This window comes from Hypomesus transpacificus, chromosome 6 (genome assembly GCF_021917145.1).
Source record: "Hypomesus transpacificus isolate Combined female chromosome 6, fHypTra1, whole genome shotgun sequence".
NCBI classification, from domain to species: Eukaryota; Metazoa; Chordata; class Actinopteri; order Osmeriformes; family Osmeridae; genus Hypomesus; species Hypomesus transpacificus.
Genome location: NC_061065.1, coordinates 10,820,590 through 10,842,411, shown reverse-complemented (window position 1 = coordinate 10,842,411; position 21,822 = coordinate 10,820,590). Strand labels below are relative to the sequence as shown.

The following is a 21,822-nucleotide window of genomic DNA, read 5'->3' as shown; positions in this document are numbered from 1 at the left end:
CACACACACACGCACACACTCACTCACCACATACAGACACACTCACGCAGGCACACACACACACAAATGCACACACTGACCACATTCACACACACACACACACACACCACGGACACAAACCAACACACATCTCCCTCCTGTCTGTGTGGTACTGTACCATTTCTCTCATGCAGGACTTGAGTCTCTCCCGGTCCAGTTTGGTTCTGCCTGCCTGGTTCTGGTCCTTGTTGGCCAGAGTGACAAAACGGCTGAAACACAGAGAGATGAACCAGTGGATGGCTCAGCAGTCCATGTTTATCATTCACTCTCACACTCCTTCACACTGTTTACACCCTCATGTGTGAAAAGGATCAATCTGAATGAACAATGTAATAACAGTCAGTAGGTAATGTGCATCCATATTAATTACTGTTTTAATTGACGTGATAGCTGTATTATAATTGCAGTGTCACCTGCAGCCAGTATGAAGGTAGAGGATAATTCATAAAGTAATTTAAAATGGTGTGTGTTTGCATGGATTATTGTGATAATGGAATGATTACTGCTGTGTGATAATGTGTGTTTGTGTGATTATGAATGTGTGTGTGTGTTTGTGTGCATGTGCGTGTGTGTGTTACCTGCAGCCAGTGCAGAGTTCCTCCAAGACTCCTCTTAGTCTGCGCTCCGGGTAGGCCGTCTCTGTCTTAATGATCTCCTGCACATCATTCAGACCCTCCTCCTGAAAGACACACACACACAAACAGACAGACATACACACAGACGTTAGAAAAATAAGACGTGCATATAATATATCTAAAGATATTCATATCATCTTTACATACACATATATACATGCTAACAAACACCAACAAGGACAAACCAGTTTGTCTGCAATCTTGTCCATGATGTTGGAGTTGTACAGCCTGCGTCTTTGGTCCTGCCACCAGCTCTTGATGTAGATACAGGGCTTCTTCTCAAAGTAGGGCAGGTGGAAGTAGTTCCTGAGGGGAACACAGAGGAGGGCGACACTGGTTCATTAAGAACACACTGACATGATATCCAGGACAGTGACAGTGGGCATAATATTTTTGTTGTTCCCTGTGGGAATCATTGACCAAACTACCTCTTTTAGTGACAGTGTGTGTGTGTGTGTGTGTGTGCAGTTTATGAGGTTGACCGGGTGACCTTTGAACTCTGACCTGTCTGTGATGACGGGCTTCATGGGAGGGGTGGAGGAGACAGAGACCAGGTCTCCCTCTTCATCACCCTCATCTTCCTCACTGGAGTTCTGGATCAGCTCAGACTCCTCCTCGTCGTTCTCCCCTCCTCCCTCCCTTTTCTTCTTCTTCAACGACGGCTTGCTCACCCCATCTATCTGGTTACCATAGTTACCTAGGTATACGGTGGGAAGAGGATGAGTTGGGGGGTGTTGTGTCATGGTTTGAGAGACGCCCCGAAACAAATGTGTACTTTTTTTCAAATGTCATGGCTGTCTATCTTTCTACTCACCTATAGTAACTTCAAAGCTGATTGGTTTGTCCCCGATCTTCCTGTCGATCATGGTGGCCTCAAGAAATGCACCAAAGAGGAAGAATTCTTCAATTTTCCCCGTGGCACTCTGAAGAGAGGAAATAATAAAAGCAAACCTCTTTGTTTTTTTATGTTTCACAACCGATTATCTCATCAGCACTGACATCTCCACAATTTACATTAATGTGAAGTATAAACGATTTCCTCTGGAAGGTAACAAATTCAAATGCATTTTCTCTCATTAACATGAATTATTATCTTCTATCTGACATTAATGATTATTGTTTGGTGCAGTCAATCTATCCTCCTAACTACTGTTATTCCTTTTTTTCTTCCTCACACTTTTTCCCCCTTCCACCTGACTGGGAAGATTGGTGACATGGACAGCCTTTTGGGAGAGATGGGTTTAATAAACTGCTTGCAGCCAGCCTGCTTTCATTGCTAATCCTACAGCCTGAAACACAGCTGGTGGCTAGCCTGCTAATATTGCTAATCCTATAACACATTAATACTGCTTATCCTATAGATAAGATCAATTGGATCTCCCTGGTGGCCAGTTAGTTACAGTAAATCAATGTCAGTTTAACACCAGAATGGAAATATTTGACTAGTTTATGGTGGGGTCAGGTGTGTGTGTGTGTGTTTTACTATTATCTCATTTCATATTCCTACTCACTACAAGTCAAACATCTGAAAGAACAAATGAGAACGTCTCCTGTTGGAAATATTCAAGTTCTGTGAGAAAATTCCAGGGAGACAGGTAACATGCGCCATATCTCTGGTTGGTCGATTTGCACTCATCCTAAATCAGCCAGCCATTGATGCTCTGTGCCTGAGCTGGTCGTACATTGGCTTCTCTCCCTTTACCAGCCAATCGGGGAAAACTCTCCCCAACTAATGACCACTAATCTCTGATCCAGCCAACCAATGACATCCCACCTCTGAAATGTTGGACACTGGTTCCACCTGCACGTCTGTAGAGCTCATGATCTCAGTGGAGGTGGTGTCAAGGATCTCCACGGCGACAGAGATGAGGAGGCGTGCCCTGAAGGACACGCCCTCTCCCAGCCCCTCGTTCAGGTCCTGGTGCTCATCCATGAGGGTGTACTGGCGAGTGGAGCCGTACATGTTGACCCAGGCAGGACCCATTGTGGGCAGGAAGCCTGAGGGGGGAGGAGACAGGAAGTGTACAAGTAGGAGAGCATAGGGGATGAAGAAGCAGAGGAGGGAAGAGGTGGAAGAGGGTTGAGGAGGAATGACAGGAGAAAGATTAATGGGGGAGAGAAGCGAAAAAGTAATTAAGAGGGATGGGGGAGGTCAAGAAGGGAAGGGAGAAAGGATGAGAGAAAGGAAAGGAAAGGAGAGAGGATAAACAGTTAATTAAACTGTGGACTGTCTCATTGTGAGGTTCTGGATGAATGAGTGTGGTATATGAGCATGTTATTATCATTATCCAAGATGAGTTGCGATACGAGGTAAGAGGTCAGAGCTACTGTACGTAAAGACCTGAGGTGAAATCATAGATTCAGATCCTTCAGTAGAACTAGTAAAACAGGTGTGCTACTTATTCAGTCACAGACTTGCAGATCCACTGTTTGGACTACCTTTGTCGCCGTCGTTGGAGATCTTGCGCAGGTCTAGGAAATGTGTTCCTATAGCAACGTCATTGACTTTGTCAGAGTCTCGTATCTGGACCTTCAAGCGTTTGCAGAGCGGGGGGAACATCTCTGTGAATATGACCTGCTCGTTCCAGACGGGCTCGTAGCTGCTTTTCTGGACAGACGTCTTACCCTGCGCAGAAACAACATGACACAAACATAAATACTAAACATGGCGCCACATCCCTGAGGGTGCTACCAAAAAAACAGTTGAGGAACAAGATAATTAGTACATTCTTTAACTCTGGTTAATTGGTTGTGCAATTTCTCCTGGATGAGAAATAAAGTTTACTATATTCAACTCTTATCTACTCTTTGCTGATGTGATAGTATAATAGTTACAATTCACCTCAACATAGCATGAGAAGCCCCCTCCTCCCTCTTCTCTGCGATGCTGTGAAGAGTTACCTTCTGTCCAGCAAAGAGCACCTGGACGTATGGGTCCACCAGGTCTCGGTTCTCCCCTATGAAGGCCTTCTTCACGTTGGCCATGATGCTGGTATTCATCTTGGGCAGGCCCTCGGCTCGGTAGATCTTCACGTAGAACCGTGCCCACTGTCTCTCTGAAGGAACGCCCTCGGGCAGCAGGAGATTACTGGGGAAATCATCACGACACAGGGAATATAACATGATGTTCGGAGATCTTTCTATGACAGAAATGAACTGCACTTTGCCCTGTCAAACGATTAGTTCTCAAGCGGTTTTAGTCGATCCCTCTTTGAAAAACGAGCATTCCAATGCCTTATATAAGATAATCGGACTGCAGAATCTAAGAACATTCTCACCCTTCTATGTCATCCTCGTCTGTCTCGTTGGCCTTATGTGGGGTCTTGATGTTGTCTCCCTTCCCGACGACGGCGATGTCACACTTGATATAACCTTTGCACCCTGCCGTGATGTCATCAGGGTCAGACAGCATGGCCCATTTGTGGTAAAACTGGTGCTCTGAAATAGGTGTCAACCAACCATCAGACAGTCTATCAACTAATGAACCATGTATTCAATCAATAGTCAAAATCAATAAAATAATTGGAAAGCCAACAAAACCAACCAAATCCTAATGACCTAAGAACTGTCCAGCCTGACCATCCATCCATCCTAAACTCACCAGGCTGTGAATAGACAGTGCCAACATCCATTTTGAACGTTCCAACCAAGGTGCCACTCCGCAGTAGGTTCTTAGAGTGAATCACCTGGACAGAGAGAAACCACACCAATGTGTTTGTGAGTAGGTGAGGATGTGTGTGTGTAAACACACATGTACACAATGCAACGTGCTCTACTTACTGACAGCTTCAGAATCTTGTCATACATGACGTCTGGTGGCACGTGGAAGTCGAAGACAAAATACTGTAGAGAGGAGAAGCAGAGGGAGGCTGGTGATATGAAACAGAGCGAGGCCTTTCTACTGCTTCTGTTCATGACTGATGCTCTGCCCATTTTGGAGAGGAGAGAGAGTGAGAAAGAAAGAAAGAAAGCAGGACTCACGTCGTTGTAGTAGGGACAGTTGGTGGACTCCTTCATGGAGGTGTACTTCCTGTCATCCCCGATCTCCACACACACCACAGGGTCCATGTTCAGTCCCACCAGCTGCCTGGCTTCAATCACGGTGATGCTAATCTAAAAGGAGGTGTTAGCATGATGACCACCATTAGTGACCTTGAAAAGAACGGTAAAAACATGCTAAGCTTAGCTAAGGCATATATATATATATATATATATATATATATATATATATATATATATATATATATAAATATATGACAATGCTGCCATCACTGATATTTTCTCAAAGAATATCCCTTGAAAAAGCTAAAGATACTCTAAAGATAGTTTAACTTTTCACCCTGAAAGAATGAAAAACTTTGTAGAACAACAGTTACTTCTCCACTATCCAAAACTTGAAATCAATGTGTGCTGAAGCATAACCAATGAGCCAGGCGACACAAACTGGAGGAAATGAAGGAGAAAGATTCAGAGAGCCAAGCTGTGTCCCAATAGGTTAATTATATATCTACTAAAGTGAAATGAAGAGGAGAGAGTTGAGGAGAGTAAAGGGAAAAAGGAGAGTCAATAAGCACAAACAAGAGACAGCTCCAGGGAGAAAGAGAAGGCAACAGAGAGATAGACATAGAGAGGGTAAAAGAGAGAAATAAATGGAAGAAAATGCAAGAAAGTAAGACAGAGATTCAGAGAGGGTGATGTGACTGAACAGTATTTCTCATTTACATCTATATAGTCTGGTGGAAGACAGCACTATACAGAATGTAGGCCAGGATGGTAGTGGGAGGGGGGGGGGTCTAACCACAGGCCTGAGTCTGCCCTCACTAATGAGCTGTTCTTTCTGCCATTCTACCACCCTGCCTTCATCCCTTAATCCCTACTGGAAAAGTATCATCCCTCTCTCCTCTCCTCTTCCACCAGCTCTCATCAGCCTAGCCTTCCAGTCTTAGCGATGATGAAACAGTGGTTGAGGAAGAGGAAAGGCTTTCCCAGGAACAAGCACACTGTAAGTGAACACAAACACACACTTCTCTCACCTGGTAATCCACTGGTCTCCCAGAACTGGGCTCCATCTTGATATCAGGCTTTGACCTGATTAAAACCGGGGCAGAGAGTCACACACCTGGATGTATGTGTGCATGTGTGTATGTGTGTGTATGTGTGTGCATGGGTGTGTGTGTATGTGTGTGTATCTACCTCTTATTGGAGACATTAGTGGTGACAGCAGTAACAGAGGCCAGAGAGATGGTATCAGGGTCCAGAGCCCCACCCATACGCATGGCCTTCCTGTCCAGATCCTCCATGTCCAGGACAGCTGGCTCATCTGGGGGAGGGGAGAGGAGAGGAGGAGGGGGGGGGGGGGGTTACGTTGAGGAGGAATCCAATGGCAAGAATGAAACTTGTTTTGTGTTCCGTCTCAGTCATGAATTCATCTGTTGTTGTCTCTTGCCTGAATGAGCTCTGACCTAGGGACCTTAGTGTTGAACTTGACCCTCACCTTGCTCCCTTGACCAATCAGAGTGCTCAACTTGTGTTTACCTCCTCTCTTGTGGTCATCTTTGAAGTTTCTCATCTTGCCGAGCTTCATGGCTGAGAACACGCCCTTCCCGGCTCTGATTGGATAAAAAGAGAAAAGGGGAAGGTATAGGGTGAATGTATAGAAACGACATCATCAATGTTTTGGAATAGTTTTATCTCGAACAAAACAATCTGTAAGTAAATATAAACAAACTACAAAGGCCCACAGAGAACCCAACATATCTACAACAGAACCACCATGGAAACATTTCTACAGATAAACATCACCGCTAGGGTCTAGACAGTCCCCTCACCCTCCGACCTCCAATCACAATAGGCCTAGTGGGTGTCCAATGACCACGCAGATATTAAAAAGGATCGCATATCACCACAACAACAAAGGGCTGTGATGTCACCACCGTGCCTGACAAATGAGCTGCCTTAATAATTAAAAACGCGAAGCGTGGCCATCCAGTGGGCCTTGAACATGAATACATGTCTATCAAGCGATGAAAAGGACAGTTCTTCTGTTGGGCTCCATGGGGAACAATCTTACCAGAGCAGAAATTCTGCTTTCATCTTCCCTTCCTTGTCACACTGGTACTGTATCTATCAAGCCTTTAATAAAAGCAGAGACTCCAATAAAAGAGAAGACCTGCTCGAAAATAAAATGAAACATAAAAGAAATGCTTTCAGACAGTCAGCACATTTAACATGACAGAGTTTCCCTGTAGACTGGAGCTTCAAGTGAAACACCAGTGAGGCTTTTCAAGTTAGCAAAATTCAAAGTCAAAATTCCCTCCATATGCATAGTTGTTCAGAAAGTCATCGTTTATCAAGTTTAGTGTGGACAGACGGCCCCTTCAAATCTGATCAGGTCTAAAATAATATCAAAGTCTCAAAATTCAGATGGATGACATGGATAGACATGGATAGTCTCAACAGATCTGTCGATATATTTGGCAAGCAGATTATTAAGGCAAGTTATGCATAGACTCAGATTACTCATATTAACATTACACTGCCATTTGTACTATAGTATGCTTGGATGAATCATGAAACCTTTGGGGAGAAAGCCCCTATAGTACACTCAAAATAAGCTTAATTATCAAAGCACACAACAATCAAAAAGTGTAGCACAAAAGTGAAGCATCCTAACAGCTGGCAAACAAGCATCACACTGATCTAGAGAGATCCGACTATCCTGCAGCTATCCCCCTCCAGCACCCGTCCTGCATGTGTACATACCATGAAAGAGACACAGAGGGGTCCCAAACCCAGCTCTCCAGGGGGTTAGGATCAACAAGCTTCACCTGGCCTTCAAACTGGTTGTTTTCCCATATGTGTTGCATGGACAGGTGTGATGCTCAGGCAGTCCAGACCACACAAGTAAAGAGGTGGACAGGTATGGAAGAATGGAGGGAGGGAGAGAGGAAGGGAGGTAGGGAGAGAGAGAGAGAGAGAGAGGCAGTTGATGGACTACAGTTGAGGACAGAGTAGAACATAGAGGGGGGCGGAGGGAGGGAAGAGATGAAAGAGGGAGACAGAACTATCAGGGAATCTAAGAAAGTAGCCAAGCATGGACAGCGATCCACTGGACCATGCATTCACTGGAACATGTACACACACGCACGCACTCACACACATTGAGATAAAGGCAGTATTTTTCCACAAAGGGCCCAGTCAGAAGGAGGTTGAGGAGGACACAGAGGAGGTTGTCAGTCTGTCAGAGTAGCAGGATTATAAAGAATAGAAGAAGAAACACACGCTTAGGATCAGAGAACACTGAGACTAAATGAACCTCTGCTATCAGACATGAAAATATGTATTTTCCTGTCTCTCCACATCAGTGTCTCTGACAGAGAGACAGAGAGCTGCCGGTTCTGGAGAAGGGAAATAACCAAACTGAGTGACAGAGCTGACATTATAGCACCTACTTGTCCTTCCATGGTTTCCCGCTCTTTTCCTTCCCCCTTAAGAGCAGCGTATGGGATGCAGTTCAGGACAAACACAGCAGAGCAAACACAATCACATTCTGAGAGAGTTCAGTTCAGAGCTCAGACTAGTGCAGATTGGGTTTTCTGTTATATTTGAATACAATCAAAATCAGAAATGATCATGAATTCTGTCTGATTGTCAATCATCTCTAATATACCTGTGTTTCTTTTCCTTCTTGTCCTTTGGTCTAAAATGGAGGGAAAATGTATGATGTTATCAGAAAAACAGCTGTCAACAAACCACAACAAACCACTGCAAATCAACCAATCAACACCACACCAAATCAAAAACGCTTGAATAAGATTGGCTTTTCATTCAAACTATCTAAACCTATATGCTTGAATCAGAAATACTCTTTCAATGTGGTTTGACAACAGCAGCACTGCAGTAAGAGCAGGATAGCATCTCAGAGAGCAGGGTGATTCGGACAACCAATGCAGAATCCAAACCAGACATGTGACTACAGAACCACAGCAGAACCAGAGCCCAGCAAGACCAGACCACACACACACAACCACAACGGGTCATGTGACTACTGCTAATTTAATGAATGATCCTCCTGATCATGTTGGTTAAATGAGATACATGTTAACAGAATGCACGACATGAGTCGTCTCTTTGACTGTATCTGCTTTCTGATCAATATAACATGATCTGTATGTTGTAGTAGTACTAACTGACTGTAGTGTTGTGGAGTTCGACAACAGGCGACAGTTAAACAGTGAGAGCGAGAGAATGAAAATGAGAGACAGAGAAAAACCGAGAAGTGGAGAAACAGAGAGAAACTGAGAAAGAGAAACAGACAGATTGAGACAGAAATCTCTGCTGTTCTCCTGAGCTGTGAAATGGTTCCAGCAGTGCGTCTGAGAACTCCAACAGCGGTGCTTTGCCTCGCTGCTCAGTATCACAGAGAAACAAACAGAAAGCCGAACATGGGTGAATGGATGAAGCTGGGGGAAATGAATCAAGCCGCATATGATTAATGATTTATAGACGCAAAGTTCTGTTATGCACCAGAAGCCCTGCTGAATGGATCTGAATGGAGGTGAATGAGACTCTCTCTCTCTTGCCCAGACACACACACATGCACACGCATTCATGCACACACACAGACACAATGATCTCTATTGGCGAGACAGGGGTGGGGGGTAGGAAAGATTCAAGGCCAAGGTCATTGTTCCTCAGTGTTCCAGAGTGTTCTGTTCCATTCTAGAAACATTGTCTAGCCTTTTCTACATTCAGTCGGGATAATTGATTATTTTTACAATAACCAATGCTCATTTTGTCCATACATGGACAACTATGTCTCAATATCTCAACTGGTAGCTGTTGTTCTAGCTGAAGCTGATTTCAAGTTGTTATGAAAACACTACCAATCATGACAGTAGGGTTGATGACTCAGGACATCTAACTGTTCCTGCTTTCTCTTTGAACCTCTTAATATGTGTAACATGTCTCTATTTCTGGCTGCTGTGTGTTTAGATCTTCATTAGTGTCACCCATTGATAGGGTTATGAATATTTAGCTTTCTCACTGAACAATCCTCTGAGTCTCAGTGGCCTACATACGACAGGACAACATGAGAGGAAAACCTGGCCTCGCTCTAGTGGGTCTGTGTGCACTGCATCTGGGAGCGCATTTGTCTTTGTTTTGGAAGATGCGGAGCAGAGAGACAGACAGAGAAACAGAGAGAAGGGAGAGAAAGAGAAAGAACACAGAGGAGTGACACAGAAAGGGACGCACGCAACGTCCTTCCCTCTTCATCCCTCTCTCTTCATCCCTCTCTCTTCATCCCTCTCTCTTCACACCTAGAGTTGTCTCTTTCTTACACACTGTACATTCCACTATTGCATCAGACTGCATCAGTTATCAGGCTGCAGTCTGCTGACTGAAACACAGCTCCACCCAGCCATCCAGCTCAACAGGAATGCCTCTAAACTAACAGTCTGCTGTTGACATCCTCTAAACATCATTTTATTGTTGATATCATATATGTCTTCCTTTCCGAATCTGGTTATTCAAAGGATATCAAGCTGCTTATGAGAACATATGATGTGACAAACATGCAGCTCTTGGAGGGAGTACTGTAGGATGGGGGACATATTTGAACGGGACATTCAGGTGCAGCAGGAAGAGGATTTACCCCAGGAGGCTGGTCTCCATGTCATCAGCATAGTGTCCTCCTTCCTGGCTATGAACAGGAAGTTAGAGGGGGACAATGACAAACACATCATCTGAATGAGAGGAACACAAACAAAGTGACAAGCCATACCCTGCACACAAACACAGTCCCCCCCCCCCCCCCACACACACACACACATACACCTCAAGGGACATAAAGCAACTTGAAAGGAAACTTTAGAAGAACTGGTTTAAGGATTGAGTTATCTTACAAGAAACATACACGATCCAGGTTGAGTCTACTATGGTCTCAGAAAGTACAAAGAATCCAATTACTTGATTATACTCTCTTCACCATGTGTTCTCTCTTGGTTCTGTTCAAACACAGTGTTCAGTAGGCAGAACTTCCACCTGAGGGTTAAAGCTGCTGGTGCACAGAAGAATAAAGACTTCACCAGGCTGCTAGCCAGTTGGTGCTAGTTGGTGTGACCACAGAGTTTTAAACTCATTACCATATTCTTCTCTGCCTCCTTCTCTCTCCCTCTCATCAGCAGTGGGCTATAAACAGTGTAGTCACCCAACCACCTCCCCTACACCAGGTTGAGGAGCAAGTCCCCCTCACACCAGCACACTGTTTGAGGCTCTGCCAGCCCATTGCATTTTGGGTAGGATCAAAGACAGCTTTTCGCCTGTTTAAAAAATCGTCTTTGAACAAGGTCTCATTCATCCCGACATTAAATCAACAAATAATCTTTTTTTACAAACCCTGGTCAGAACCCCCTCAGTGTGATTGCTTCATATATCCTTCTTTATCTGTGTGAATAGGAGAATGTCCTGAATTCACTTATGCTAATGAAACCCTGCATATTTGAATAGTTTAAACAAACATTACTTATTTGAATAAATATGTGTCTGCAGGATCCGGTTAATGAATTCAGAACTTGTCACCGTGGTGACAGAGGTCTTTTCACACAACTGTAAACCCTGGTGTTGAAGACTTCCTGATCATCTGGATGAAAACCATTGCATTAGTGGTATAAGTCATGCTTATAGTAATGTAAGTTTATGATCACGGTCCTCCTAAAAAAGCTTCCAATTACAAACTGGTGTGATTAATTAGTCAACAATACCAATATGCCCAATTGAATACATTCTGTATGCTTATATTTGTATTTTATATTCTCCTAAACAACAGAGGTCTTCAGTCAAGTGACAGAACAATAACTCTTAGTCATAATGGTAGATGGCCACTCCATATGTTAAAGGCTATGCTTCTAAAGTGTAAAACTTTGAAACCTAGAAGGCTGTGCTTTATCTGAATAAATGTGAGCTCATACCCAACCTAGCTGTGCTGCAGATAATGTAAAACACAGTCAGGGACCCACAATAAATCACTGCACACTGCTGTGGACAGAGCTGGGGGAGGGGGCGGCCGAGTAAAGAGATGAGGGTGGGAGGACAGGGAGAGAGGCTGCAGGGAGGGAGGAGGGGGGATGGAGGGGGAGGGGGAGCAGGGATGCAAGCATCAAAGGAATGAAGAGCAATTACAAGCTGAGAGAAACCATTTTCTCTTCTTTCACTCTATCACTGCAGCTTAGCCCTCACTCTTTCTCTTTCTCTCTTTCTCTCTTTCTCTCTTTCTCTCTTTCTCTCTTTCTCTCTCTCTCTCTCTCTCTCTCTCTCTCTCTCTCTCTCACTCACTTTTTCTCTTTATCTCTCGCACATCCGTGCGCACACACACGCACACAATGAGACACACAAAAATGGCAGGTCTATGAGCAAGCTTACTCCCTAGAACCACCCAATATCCTCTAAACACACATACATACCTCACCATATTAGAACATGAAACCCAACCTTATTAGAACATTAAACCTTACAATATTAGAACATTAAACCCAACATTACTAGAACATTAAAGCTCACAATATTAGAACATTAAACCCAACATTATTAGAATATTAAACCTCACAATATTAGAACATTAAACCAAACCTTATTATAATATCAAAATAACCCTTCAGGGAGATACAAAACCCCCCTGCTTTGCGTCGGGGTGCTGTTCGCCCTGCCGGGCTTATTTTCCCGATTATGACCGCCGTTCTATAGATTATCCCTTACTTAAAACCAACCTTATTAGAATATTAAACCTCACAATATTAGAACATTTAAGCCTCAACATATTAAAAAATCAAAACCCACCATGTTAGAACATATTTTAACCAGCCATGACTGGACTATTATGAGTCATTCATATTATCTGCAAATGTTATGAGGCTTAGGCTGTCTTTTTAATTTCATTTTTCTATTTCGGTCTTTCTGTCTGTGTCTCTGTTTCCATCTCTCTATCCCACTCTCTCTCGTCTAGTGCACACCTGATATTTACACCTCAACAATGTCAACATAAACAAACTCTCAAACTTAGCTACAGATTTCAAACTTCACATGGCATTATCTATGTTGGAGCAAATGAAGACAAACTATCTTTAATGCAATATATCACACCTCCATCCTGTGAATGCTGTCATACATACTGTCAGACAGAGATGGGAGGTGTTTCTGATGGTAATAAGGACTGATATTGTCTTCTGAGTGAGCTGCAGTCTGCCAGAGGACTGTTTACTGCAGGATAAACGACTGGAGCATGTCGCCAAGACAGGAGGAGAGTGCAAATCACTGTGAACAGTCTCACTCTACCCTCGTCCTTCCTCTAAAGCACGCACACACACACACAACACACACACAGGCACAGGCACACACATAAACAAACACACACACACACATACACACATATTCACACATACACAGGCACATACAAACACCCACCCACACACAAGATATATCACTGCATATGCCAATCTGGTCCGCCCTCCCCCCCCAAAGCACACACACACACACAGATCACTGCAATGTGAGTGTGTGTGTACCTGCAACCCAGATTGTGATAGCTCTCCTCCTCTTCCACCACCCTGAAAGGATAACCGCCAGCTATGTTATCAACAAGGCATCCTTTGCACACACACAAACACAGACACACATACAAACCGTCACACACAGGCACACACACACACAAGATTGTGTTGACAGAGTGACTGAGTGTTTGGAAGTGTAATCAGACCTTGACATCATAAAAAGGCTTCCATGAGGTCATCATTCTTTGACCACCAGTGTGCTGGAGAATGGATGCATCTATTGAATGTTCATTTTCCATGGGTAGTCTCTCTCCTTCTCTCTCTTCTTTTCTTTGTCTTCCTCCCATTCTCTATCTCTCTCTCTGTATCCTATTTAGCACCCCTCTGCGCTTAGGCTGACACCTCGTTCTCTCCACGGGAACAGTAGCTGGCTTCTCCTGGCACCAAGACTGGTCTCCGGACTGTGCGTCTGTGAGTATGTGTGTGTGTCATAAATCCCTCTCTCGCCCTGTCCTCTCTCCTTTTTCTATCTGTTGTTTGTGTTCCCTCTGGGGTATCCCTGGTGTATGGGCCTGTCATGTGCTTATTGTATGTAGTATGTAGTAACTATTGATCTATATTAATATCAGTCACCCCAGCACACACACACACACACACACAAACTAACAAGAAAACATGCATTGAGATGATGGATGAAGGGTCTGTCCTGGGAGACAACCTCAATGGAAATCAATTCTGCCCACACGTTATAATCTCACACAGGATTCACCAAAAACCACTAACACACACACACACACACACACACAGAAGAAAGTATCGTGTTGGGACTGTCTTCAAACATATTTAGTGAACCTAACTACCATGAACCTCTGTAGACCACCTGGTTATTATGAAAGCAGTATTGGCAGTGAAATGCTATCATGGCAGCATGATGGTGCACTATGTTTGCAGTGTCAGAGTAAGACTGTGTGACATACTTCCTGAAGGTGGGGATGCCGTATGGAGAGCGTCCACCGGTGACCCCTGACCCCTGGCTGTTCCCGGAGAGGAGGCTGTCCGTCTCAAACTGGAACGTCCCCTCGTGGTCGTCGGGGACGTCCAGGAACTCCATGTCGTTCCACACCCCGACCGTACCGTCCAGGGTCTGGTAACGGATCTCGATGCTCACACTCGTCTGGAACGGAAAAATGAACCAATCACAATCAGGTGGATTTGCATCGTAAATCTGCGTTACCAAAAAAATCACAGATCACTAATAATGTTATCATATCTGGGATAATGTATGAGGACTGTTGAGAATCGTGCCACAGCACGGGCTGTGCTGAGGAGGGGTTTGGTGGTGCTCTCCAGCTTCAGTACTGTTTAAGTAAAGCATGTCTCACCCGGGTGGACTGGGCCATGCTAACAGCCTTTAGTTTTGTTTGGAGAGAGAGTGCCAAGCACAATGTGATGACCTTTAGAAGACGGTTGGTGACCTTAAGGCTGCTAGTTGTCCTCTACAGAATGTGTGAGGGTCAGTGGAACTCTCTGGTGCTCAGGTGAAAGATGAATACAGACAGTCGCCCTTCTCCTTTTGACCCATAGAATGAAAACATGATGTCCATGGGGTGTTTTGTGAAAACTGTAACCATTTTGTTCCAACGGATTGACTTTACGAGCTTGGGCTTGTTATACAGCAGACCACTGTGAAAAGCAGAAGCCTGCAGATACATTGTGTCTGACAGTAACTGCTAGGTTTAATCTGCGCAGGAAGTACACTCGATGGACCGGTTTGTCTTTCCTGTCATGGGGACCATAGGGGACTAATGAACCCCCCCCCCCCTAGACACACACCTCCCCCATCAGGGGGCCAGCTCTGGTTGCACCAAGCCCCAATTTTTTCAGCTGACAGAGACAGACGAGGAGAGAATAAAAGGGGAAAAGAAATTATGCATGCCCCCCTCTCTCTCTCTCTCTCTCTCTCTCTCTCTCTCTCTCTCTCTCTCTCTCTCTCTCTCTCTCTCTCTCTCTCTCTCTCTCTCTCTCCCTTTCACTTTCTCTCTCTCTCTCTCTCTCTCTCTCTCTCTCTCTCTCTCCCCTCTCTATCTACCCTTCTCTCTATTTTCCTCACCCCTCTCTCTTCCCACCCTCCTCTTTCACCCCTTCTCTGTCTCTTTCCCTTTGCCCTTCTCTCTTTCTGCTCCTCTCTCTTCTCTCCCTCTTTCTCTTGCTCTCCACCCCAACCTCTTTCCTCTCTTCTTCTCTCTCTCTCTCTCTTTCTCTCTCTCTCTATCTCTCTCTTACTCTCCCACTACAAACATCTGCCCAATAAAGCCCTGGGACGTGCTGCGGAACCTGTGGAGATGCATCACTATAGCAACGCAACATGTTGGGAGGGTGATATATAATCGTGCTGCTGAATCTTTATCAATCTCTCTATCATTCTCTCTATCTCTTTCAAAAACATATTTCAAAAACAGCTTTCACACTCTTCCTCTCCTTCCCTGTTCTACCTTTCTTCTCCTTCTCTCCCTCTCCCTTCCCTTCTGCTCTCCCCCTCTCCTCCTCCTCTATCCTCTCATGTTCTCCCTCTTCGCCTCCTCTCACATTCTTCCTCTTTGTTTAGCACGTGGGTATGATTATCCATGTTTAGATCTTAGGTAGACACGCCCCTGATAAACTATTAATCTTGACTGAAGCTAAACCTGAAGGCCTGATCTGGGACCAGTCGGAGCTCACCTTGATGGAGGTGTTGTTGTCATCGATGAGCGTGTCGGTGACTTCCAGCTGGCCCTCCTCTGCCACCTTCTGCAGCACCATCTGAAAGCTGCCAACAGGCCTGGAGAGACAGAGACACAGCAGGAAAGTCATTAAGAAAAGCTTACCTCGAGGTTCTCACTGCGGGTCTCTGTGTGAGTCAATGGGCCGGATCAGTGTCAGTGCCATCGTTCTCTTATTGTCTCCCTCTTGCTCTCTTTCTCCCTCATGTTTCTGAACATTTCTTTCTTCTTTTGTGTATGTGTGGATGTGTGTTTTGTGTGTGTCTTTACGCACATGTGTGTACTGTGAGTGCGCATGTGTGTGTGTGTGTGTGTGTGTGTGTGTGTGTGTGTGTGTGACTGATGGGCAGAGAGATAGAGATAGCTTGTGACAGGCTGAGAGAGTGGGAAAGTGTCAGCATCTAGACTGAGTAATTTTCCTTTAGGACAGATATAGACACACACACACACACACATACACACACATACACACACATACACACACACACAGGAAGACCGCATCCTCTGCCCCCCACCCTTCTGCCAATGAGTGTCTGTAGACTTGCCTCCAACCCGTCCTTACAACTATCCATCCACCGTTTCCATCCCATCTTCCATCCCTCCCTTTACATGCTTTCACCAGCTCTTTCATCCCTCTCTCCACCCCTTGCCCTCCCTCCATCCCTCCATTTCAGATAGTGTTCCTTTTCCTTTTCTCGTTAGCTGTTATCACGAGCCTGGAGGTAAAACAGCTTCAGCTAAGCGGCTGTCAGCAGAAGCTTGTTCTGTTCTTTCAGCACGACTAATTACAGTTTCTCTTTCACTTCCTGTCTTTAAGTAAGCCTGCATGTGATGTACTGCTGGCTAGAGATACATACTTTACTTGTTTTCTTTGAGATAGAAAACAAACCAAAAACGAACCCAACAGCTTCCTTTCAGCTGACTGAAGTGGAGTGGCCAGCACTCTGGACTGTGTGAACTGTGCTGTGAAGGATGTGGACAGAACAGCAACAATGAGAATGGCAGAACGTTCCCTGCAATGAAATCTGAAGTGCAGCTTTCACTTTAGGAATCAACATCACTCTCTGTATAACAGTGAATCAAAATGATTGACGTGGTTGGTAATGTGCCTAACTAAATCTTTAATGTCAAAGAAACGGTCCATAATAGGATTATTTGGTGATAGACTGACGTCCCACCACAGAACAGACCAGGAGGGGTAACACAGCATACTGCTCTTTCACAAAGCCAATTAGACAGGGTGAATAATTAAAGAGTTTTCCCCAAAACAATTTATCACACGATCACACACACACACACAGAAACAGACACACACAGCAGCCACTTTCTTACTAGAACAAACATGGACACACACACACAGAAATAGACACACATGCAAACACATGCACTGTCCCAGGGAAGGACAGTCAAAAAAGTATTATTTGATCAGAACTAATATAAGACTCTGGGTCCGATTAGCAGTTTACCTCTGCTGAGTCTATGGAGAGATGACAATGTGGTGAAAGTTTCTGTGGAAACTTTTCCTGAACTTTTCTTTGAGTATAAAAAAGACCCTGTAGAGATACTTCTTCTCTATCAGTTCTTACCCCTGGTCACCCCCCCCCCCCCTCCTCTAAACGGTTTCCTTTGGTATGAGGGAGGGGTGGGGATCGATATGTCTCAGACTCCTCGAAAACACATTGCTTTGTTGCTTTCTTTCAGCCATTGTTGGTACAAGGCCTGAATAATTTAACCAAACACACTATCAAGTTCTGGCTCACTCTTTAGATCCTTAAAAGATGCCATTCATTATTGATTCCAGCCTGCCAAACAATTTACTTTCATCTCCTTCATAATTCAGGGTACAGCTCCTTCCCAGTTTAAAATTATTTATCTAGGTCAGCCTTGAGTTAGTGGTGGGAATCATAGGTTGGACAGTTTGGTTGTCTGTAAAAATTACAGTAATGAAGTCCTCCATAATGAAGTACTTGAAATGCAAATGAATAGTTTCATGCGTGAGATCAATAGCATCATCACAGAGTTGTCTAATCGAGCTCGGACATCAGATAAAGGAGTGTGGTGATTATTCTGGGAGATTTGAGTTTGTATGGAGCAGGAGACGAGCGAGAGAAGAAGAGGGAGTGAGAAAGGTAGAGAGGGAGCAAGGGAGTGAGAAGGACCAAGTTAGAGTGAGGACAAGCTGTTTGGGAGGAGAGGATCCACATGAATTATACACAAACTTCTCTCACTTTCGAGTCTGGCTGAGCTTCCACAGACACGCTCTAGCCACTCATTACCCATAAAACTGCCAAAGCGCTTCAGGAGCAGGTTCACATTTAAGAAGTGAACTCTCTCCTGACTGCAGCAGAACAGAAGACTTCCAAATCAAATGTGCATGATGCTGAATGAAACCTTGACAACCCATAATGATACACACTCATATATCTCCATTAAAGCAAACAGAGGTACCAGGCACCACTGTGTTTATTGGTAATTGGAGATTCCTCATCCCTCTCTCTTTCTCTGCCTTAGTGTCCCCCCTCCCTCGCTCATCTCCACCTTCTCTCTATTCCTCTCCATTACCTCTCTCCCTCCTCTATTCTCTCTTTTTCTGCCTCAGTCATCTCTCTCTCTCTCTCTCTCTCTCCCTCTCTCTGTCTGTCTCTCTCTCTCTCTCTCTGACTTCACCCTGCATCAATGTCAGTCAGAACAATGTACTGCAGGTAACTCCGCATAGCCTAACATGATGAGGGATATGTTACCGTGGTACTGAATCATCCTGTGCACATATGAAACAGGTGTGAGATGAGCAACACATGTTATGGCAGGGCTCCCCTTCAATTATTTACTAACACAGCTCTGTTTGTGTGTGTGTGCATGCAAGTGGTGTGGGAACATCCTTTAAACATGAGAAGGAGTGTGTTTGAAGCTTTTCTGTTCCGGCAGTACCAGCAGTTCCAGGGTGAGAGGGTTCCAGCTCAGCATGACTCTGCCCAGACACAGTCCCCCCTGTGGGGCAGCTACACAGCTGGCATCCCCCTGATCTCACTCACATGCCAATGGGCCTAACAACAGGAAGGCTGTAGCAGGCTGCCAGGGTTGTCTATGTGTTGCGCTCAGGGTCTAGAGTAGAAAGGACGACAGGTAGGAGCGGATCTGCACCTGGAGCACAGTTTCGCCTCTGACTCATCTCTTTAAGAGCTCCGAAACACAATGTCACGAACATGCACAAGCACACACACAAACACACACGCCAAAATACGTTGCATAAACATGTCGGAAAGGATGCCCATCAATGGAGTATACAGTCACGTCCTCACAAAACGCCCACACAACAACCCCTCCACTCACACACCACCACATAAACACACACACACACACACAGTAGGTGGTGTCACTTGGGACTGAGTGGGTCGAGCACAGTGTATGTGTCAGAAGACAGGACAAGGCCGTCACTTAGTGCAGCTTGTTACTCTCTGATTAGATCTCACAACTCCTCACAGACATGCTGGAGACTGCTGACGACTGTCCACTTACAGGAAGTGTGTGTGTCTGCATGTTTGGTGTGTGTGTGTGGGGTGGTGGTGTGTGTGTGTGTTTTACCTGTTAGTGAAGACCTTGCTGTAGTTTAACACTAGTATCTCCAACATCTCGTTCCCGTCCAGTTTGCTGGCGATGGGCCATCGAAACGTCTGGATGGAGAGATAAGAAAAAAGGTGAGAGGGTAAAAAAAAGCAGACTTGAGGAATCTCTGCTGAAGACTGCTGGGTATTTAAAACGCTCTTCCTGTCAATACAGAAACGCTGGAACAACAAGAAGAAAAGCGTAAATGACGGGTCACTCTCTGGGTCACATTTAAGATGCTTCGTTAATGAGGAGAGCCCAGAGAAACAGAATGGAAACTGCAGCAGAGGGAAAAGAATGGGAAATGCAACATGTTAATTGGACGTTGTTGAGATAAACTGAAGCTGTTACTGTGCAGTTTCCACTGAAAGGACAGAAAATACAGAAGGAGCTTCATCATGTTGTATCTACTTTAATTAGGTACGGAATGGGCTCGTTTGTAAGGCAGCGAATCAAACTGAAGAGGCCCAGTACTGCTTAACACAAACAGCACAGCCATGGTTTCACTGCATGGTTTCAAACATTGTCGCTTTCAGTTATCTCACCTCTAATTGGATGTCTGTGATTTATTAGCCAATCAGCAGAGCAATTTACCTCAGCGTGGGTTTAGGCCCTTGTTCCATCCGTACCGTGTGCGATCTTTAAAAGCTCCTCGCTATGATACTAGAGGACAGGATAGACGCCACAGCTATTAGAGACGCTTGCTAGCATTAGCTGCAATGAGACTCACTAACTTGGTTGGTAGTCACTCAGTAGGAGCTCAATTCTAACTTGCTTGCTACAGCAGAAGAGCGGTGACGAGGGCATGACTGCAGCACACTGCAGCAAACTAAGTGTGTGTCTGTCACTTGTCGGTCCCATCTAAGCTGTTCTGTTTCGTGGACATGATGACTGAGGAGAAGTCCGACTTCAGAGAGGGAGTCGGTGTGATAGGTAACACTGCTGACATTGTGTTGTGAGGTTCCCTGAGCTGGCCTCTGTTGGGGCAGATCCATCAGATGCTGTCCCATTACTGCTCTCTGGGTCCCCACCAGCCACTGTCATCCCTACACCTGGGACACAGCCCTCGGAGCAGGAGAGCGTGTGTGTTGGTGTGTAGGTGTGTTATTAAGCCACCATACCTGCCTGTCTGTCAAGAGTTGTGCTGAAGAGATGAGTCTGTCTCACTAACAGACAGAGCTGCCAAGCCATGACCCTTAGGGCAGTGTGTGTGTGTGTGTGGTGATGTGTTGCATGCTTGTGTGCAAGTGTGTTTGTGTGTGTGTGTGTGTGACTGCTGTCCATATCTCTCCTCTGTGTGTCAGTGCACACATGCTCACTCCCTCCATGTGGAGTTATCTCATCAACAGTGAATCTCTTTCCGTGGTGTCTGACTAGCCTGGAGCATGGAGCCACAGTGTGGTGTGGATACGGATGATGACACACACAATCGGAGCACTCATGGGGCTGCTTATTGTAGGAGCTGTACACATACACAGACTTACACTCAAACACACACACACACTAAGGTACACTATAGCACAGACATTATGGAAAGGAGTTATGGAAAATATGTAATGTTTTGGAAAGGGTACATTCGATGTATTTCACACACTGAGTATAGAGTGTACAGGCACACACATGTGACGACACACACCACCAGGACACACACACAGACCGAGCGGAACAGCTTCATTGCGGAGCAACAATAAACACATCAGGATGTGTGTGTGTGTGTGTGTGTGTGCGTGTGGCTGAACTGGATCTTGGGTAATCTGGTCCTGTACTGGCGTAGTGTCAAATATTTTAGGGGGCACACACACAAATGAGAGAACAGACACACACCACCAGGACATAAATACAAATCGGCAAGACACACACAGCGTGGAGAGCACACCACCAGAGCACAAACACACACACACCACCAGAACACAAACACACACACACCACCAGAGCACAAACACACACACACCCCCAGAACACAATAACAAACACACCAGCAGCATCGTTTCTGCTGCCTGGTTTGCAATCAGTCTCTCGGTCCATGAAAGGCTTCTAACATCCCATGATTTGGCAACAGAAGAACCTGTCACATTTAACTGGCTGTTATCTCTGCAGCTTCCCCACTGCTGTCATTTGGTGTTCCTGTTTCTACAGAACAGGAACAACACGCTGGGGACCAAAACAAAGAGTAAAGGCAGAACCAAACATCTACAGTATACAGTACAATTATATATATACAAATAACACATTTACTATTCA

The 21,822-nt window shown here is 45.0% G+C and overlaps 1 protein-coding gene across 11 annotated transcripts in view; it reads right to left on the bottom strand.

Moving 5' to 3' along the window:
• The window catches only part of otofa (otoferlin a), a 49,752-nt gene that overhangs the window by 17,937 nt on the left and 9,993 nt on the right, over positions 1-21,822 (bottom strand). For 9 of the 11 annotated variants that reach the window (XR_006956192.1, XM_047021198.1, XM_047021206.1 and 6 more), the window contains exons 3-20: positions 19,561-19,649; positions 15,938-16,037; positions 14,197-14,393; positions 6,210-6,283; positions 5,868-5,994; positions 5,708-5,762; positions 4,656-4,787; positions 4,455-4,517; positions 4,276-4,360; positions 3,953-4,112; positions 3,576-3,762; positions 3,114-3,300; positions 2,449-2,672; positions 1,489-1,597; positions 1,179-1,371; positions 860-980; positions 618-718; positions 158-248 (exon numbers count right to left, since the gene is read on the bottom strand). Coding sequence is in view for 10 of the 11 variants with exons in the window: in XM_047021198.1 (XP_046877154.1) it covers positions 158-248; positions 618-718; positions 860-980; positions 1,179-1,371; positions 1,489-1,597; positions 2,449-2,672; positions 3,114-3,300; positions 3,576-3,762; positions 3,953-4,112; positions 4,276-4,360; positions 4,455-4,517; positions 4,656-4,787; positions 5,708-5,762; positions 5,868-5,994; positions 6,210-6,283; positions 14,197-14,393; positions 15,938-16,037; positions 19,561-19,649 (2,295 nt within the window). In the remaining variant the exon portion in view is untranslated. Of the gene's footprint in view, positions 1-157; positions 249-617; positions 719-859; positions 981-1,178; positions 1,372-1,488; positions 1,598-2,448; positions 2,673-3,113; positions 3,301-3,575; positions 3,763-3,952; positions 4,113-4,275; positions 4,361-4,454; positions 4,518-4,655; positions 4,788-5,707; positions 5,763-5,867; positions 5,995-6,209; positions 6,284-6,744; positions 6,844-7,436; positions 7,667-14,196; positions 14,394-15,937; positions 16,038-19,560; positions 19,650-21,822 lie in introns of those variants that run through there. The other 2 variants (XM_047021205.1, XM_047021204.1) reach the window with 2 other exon arrangements.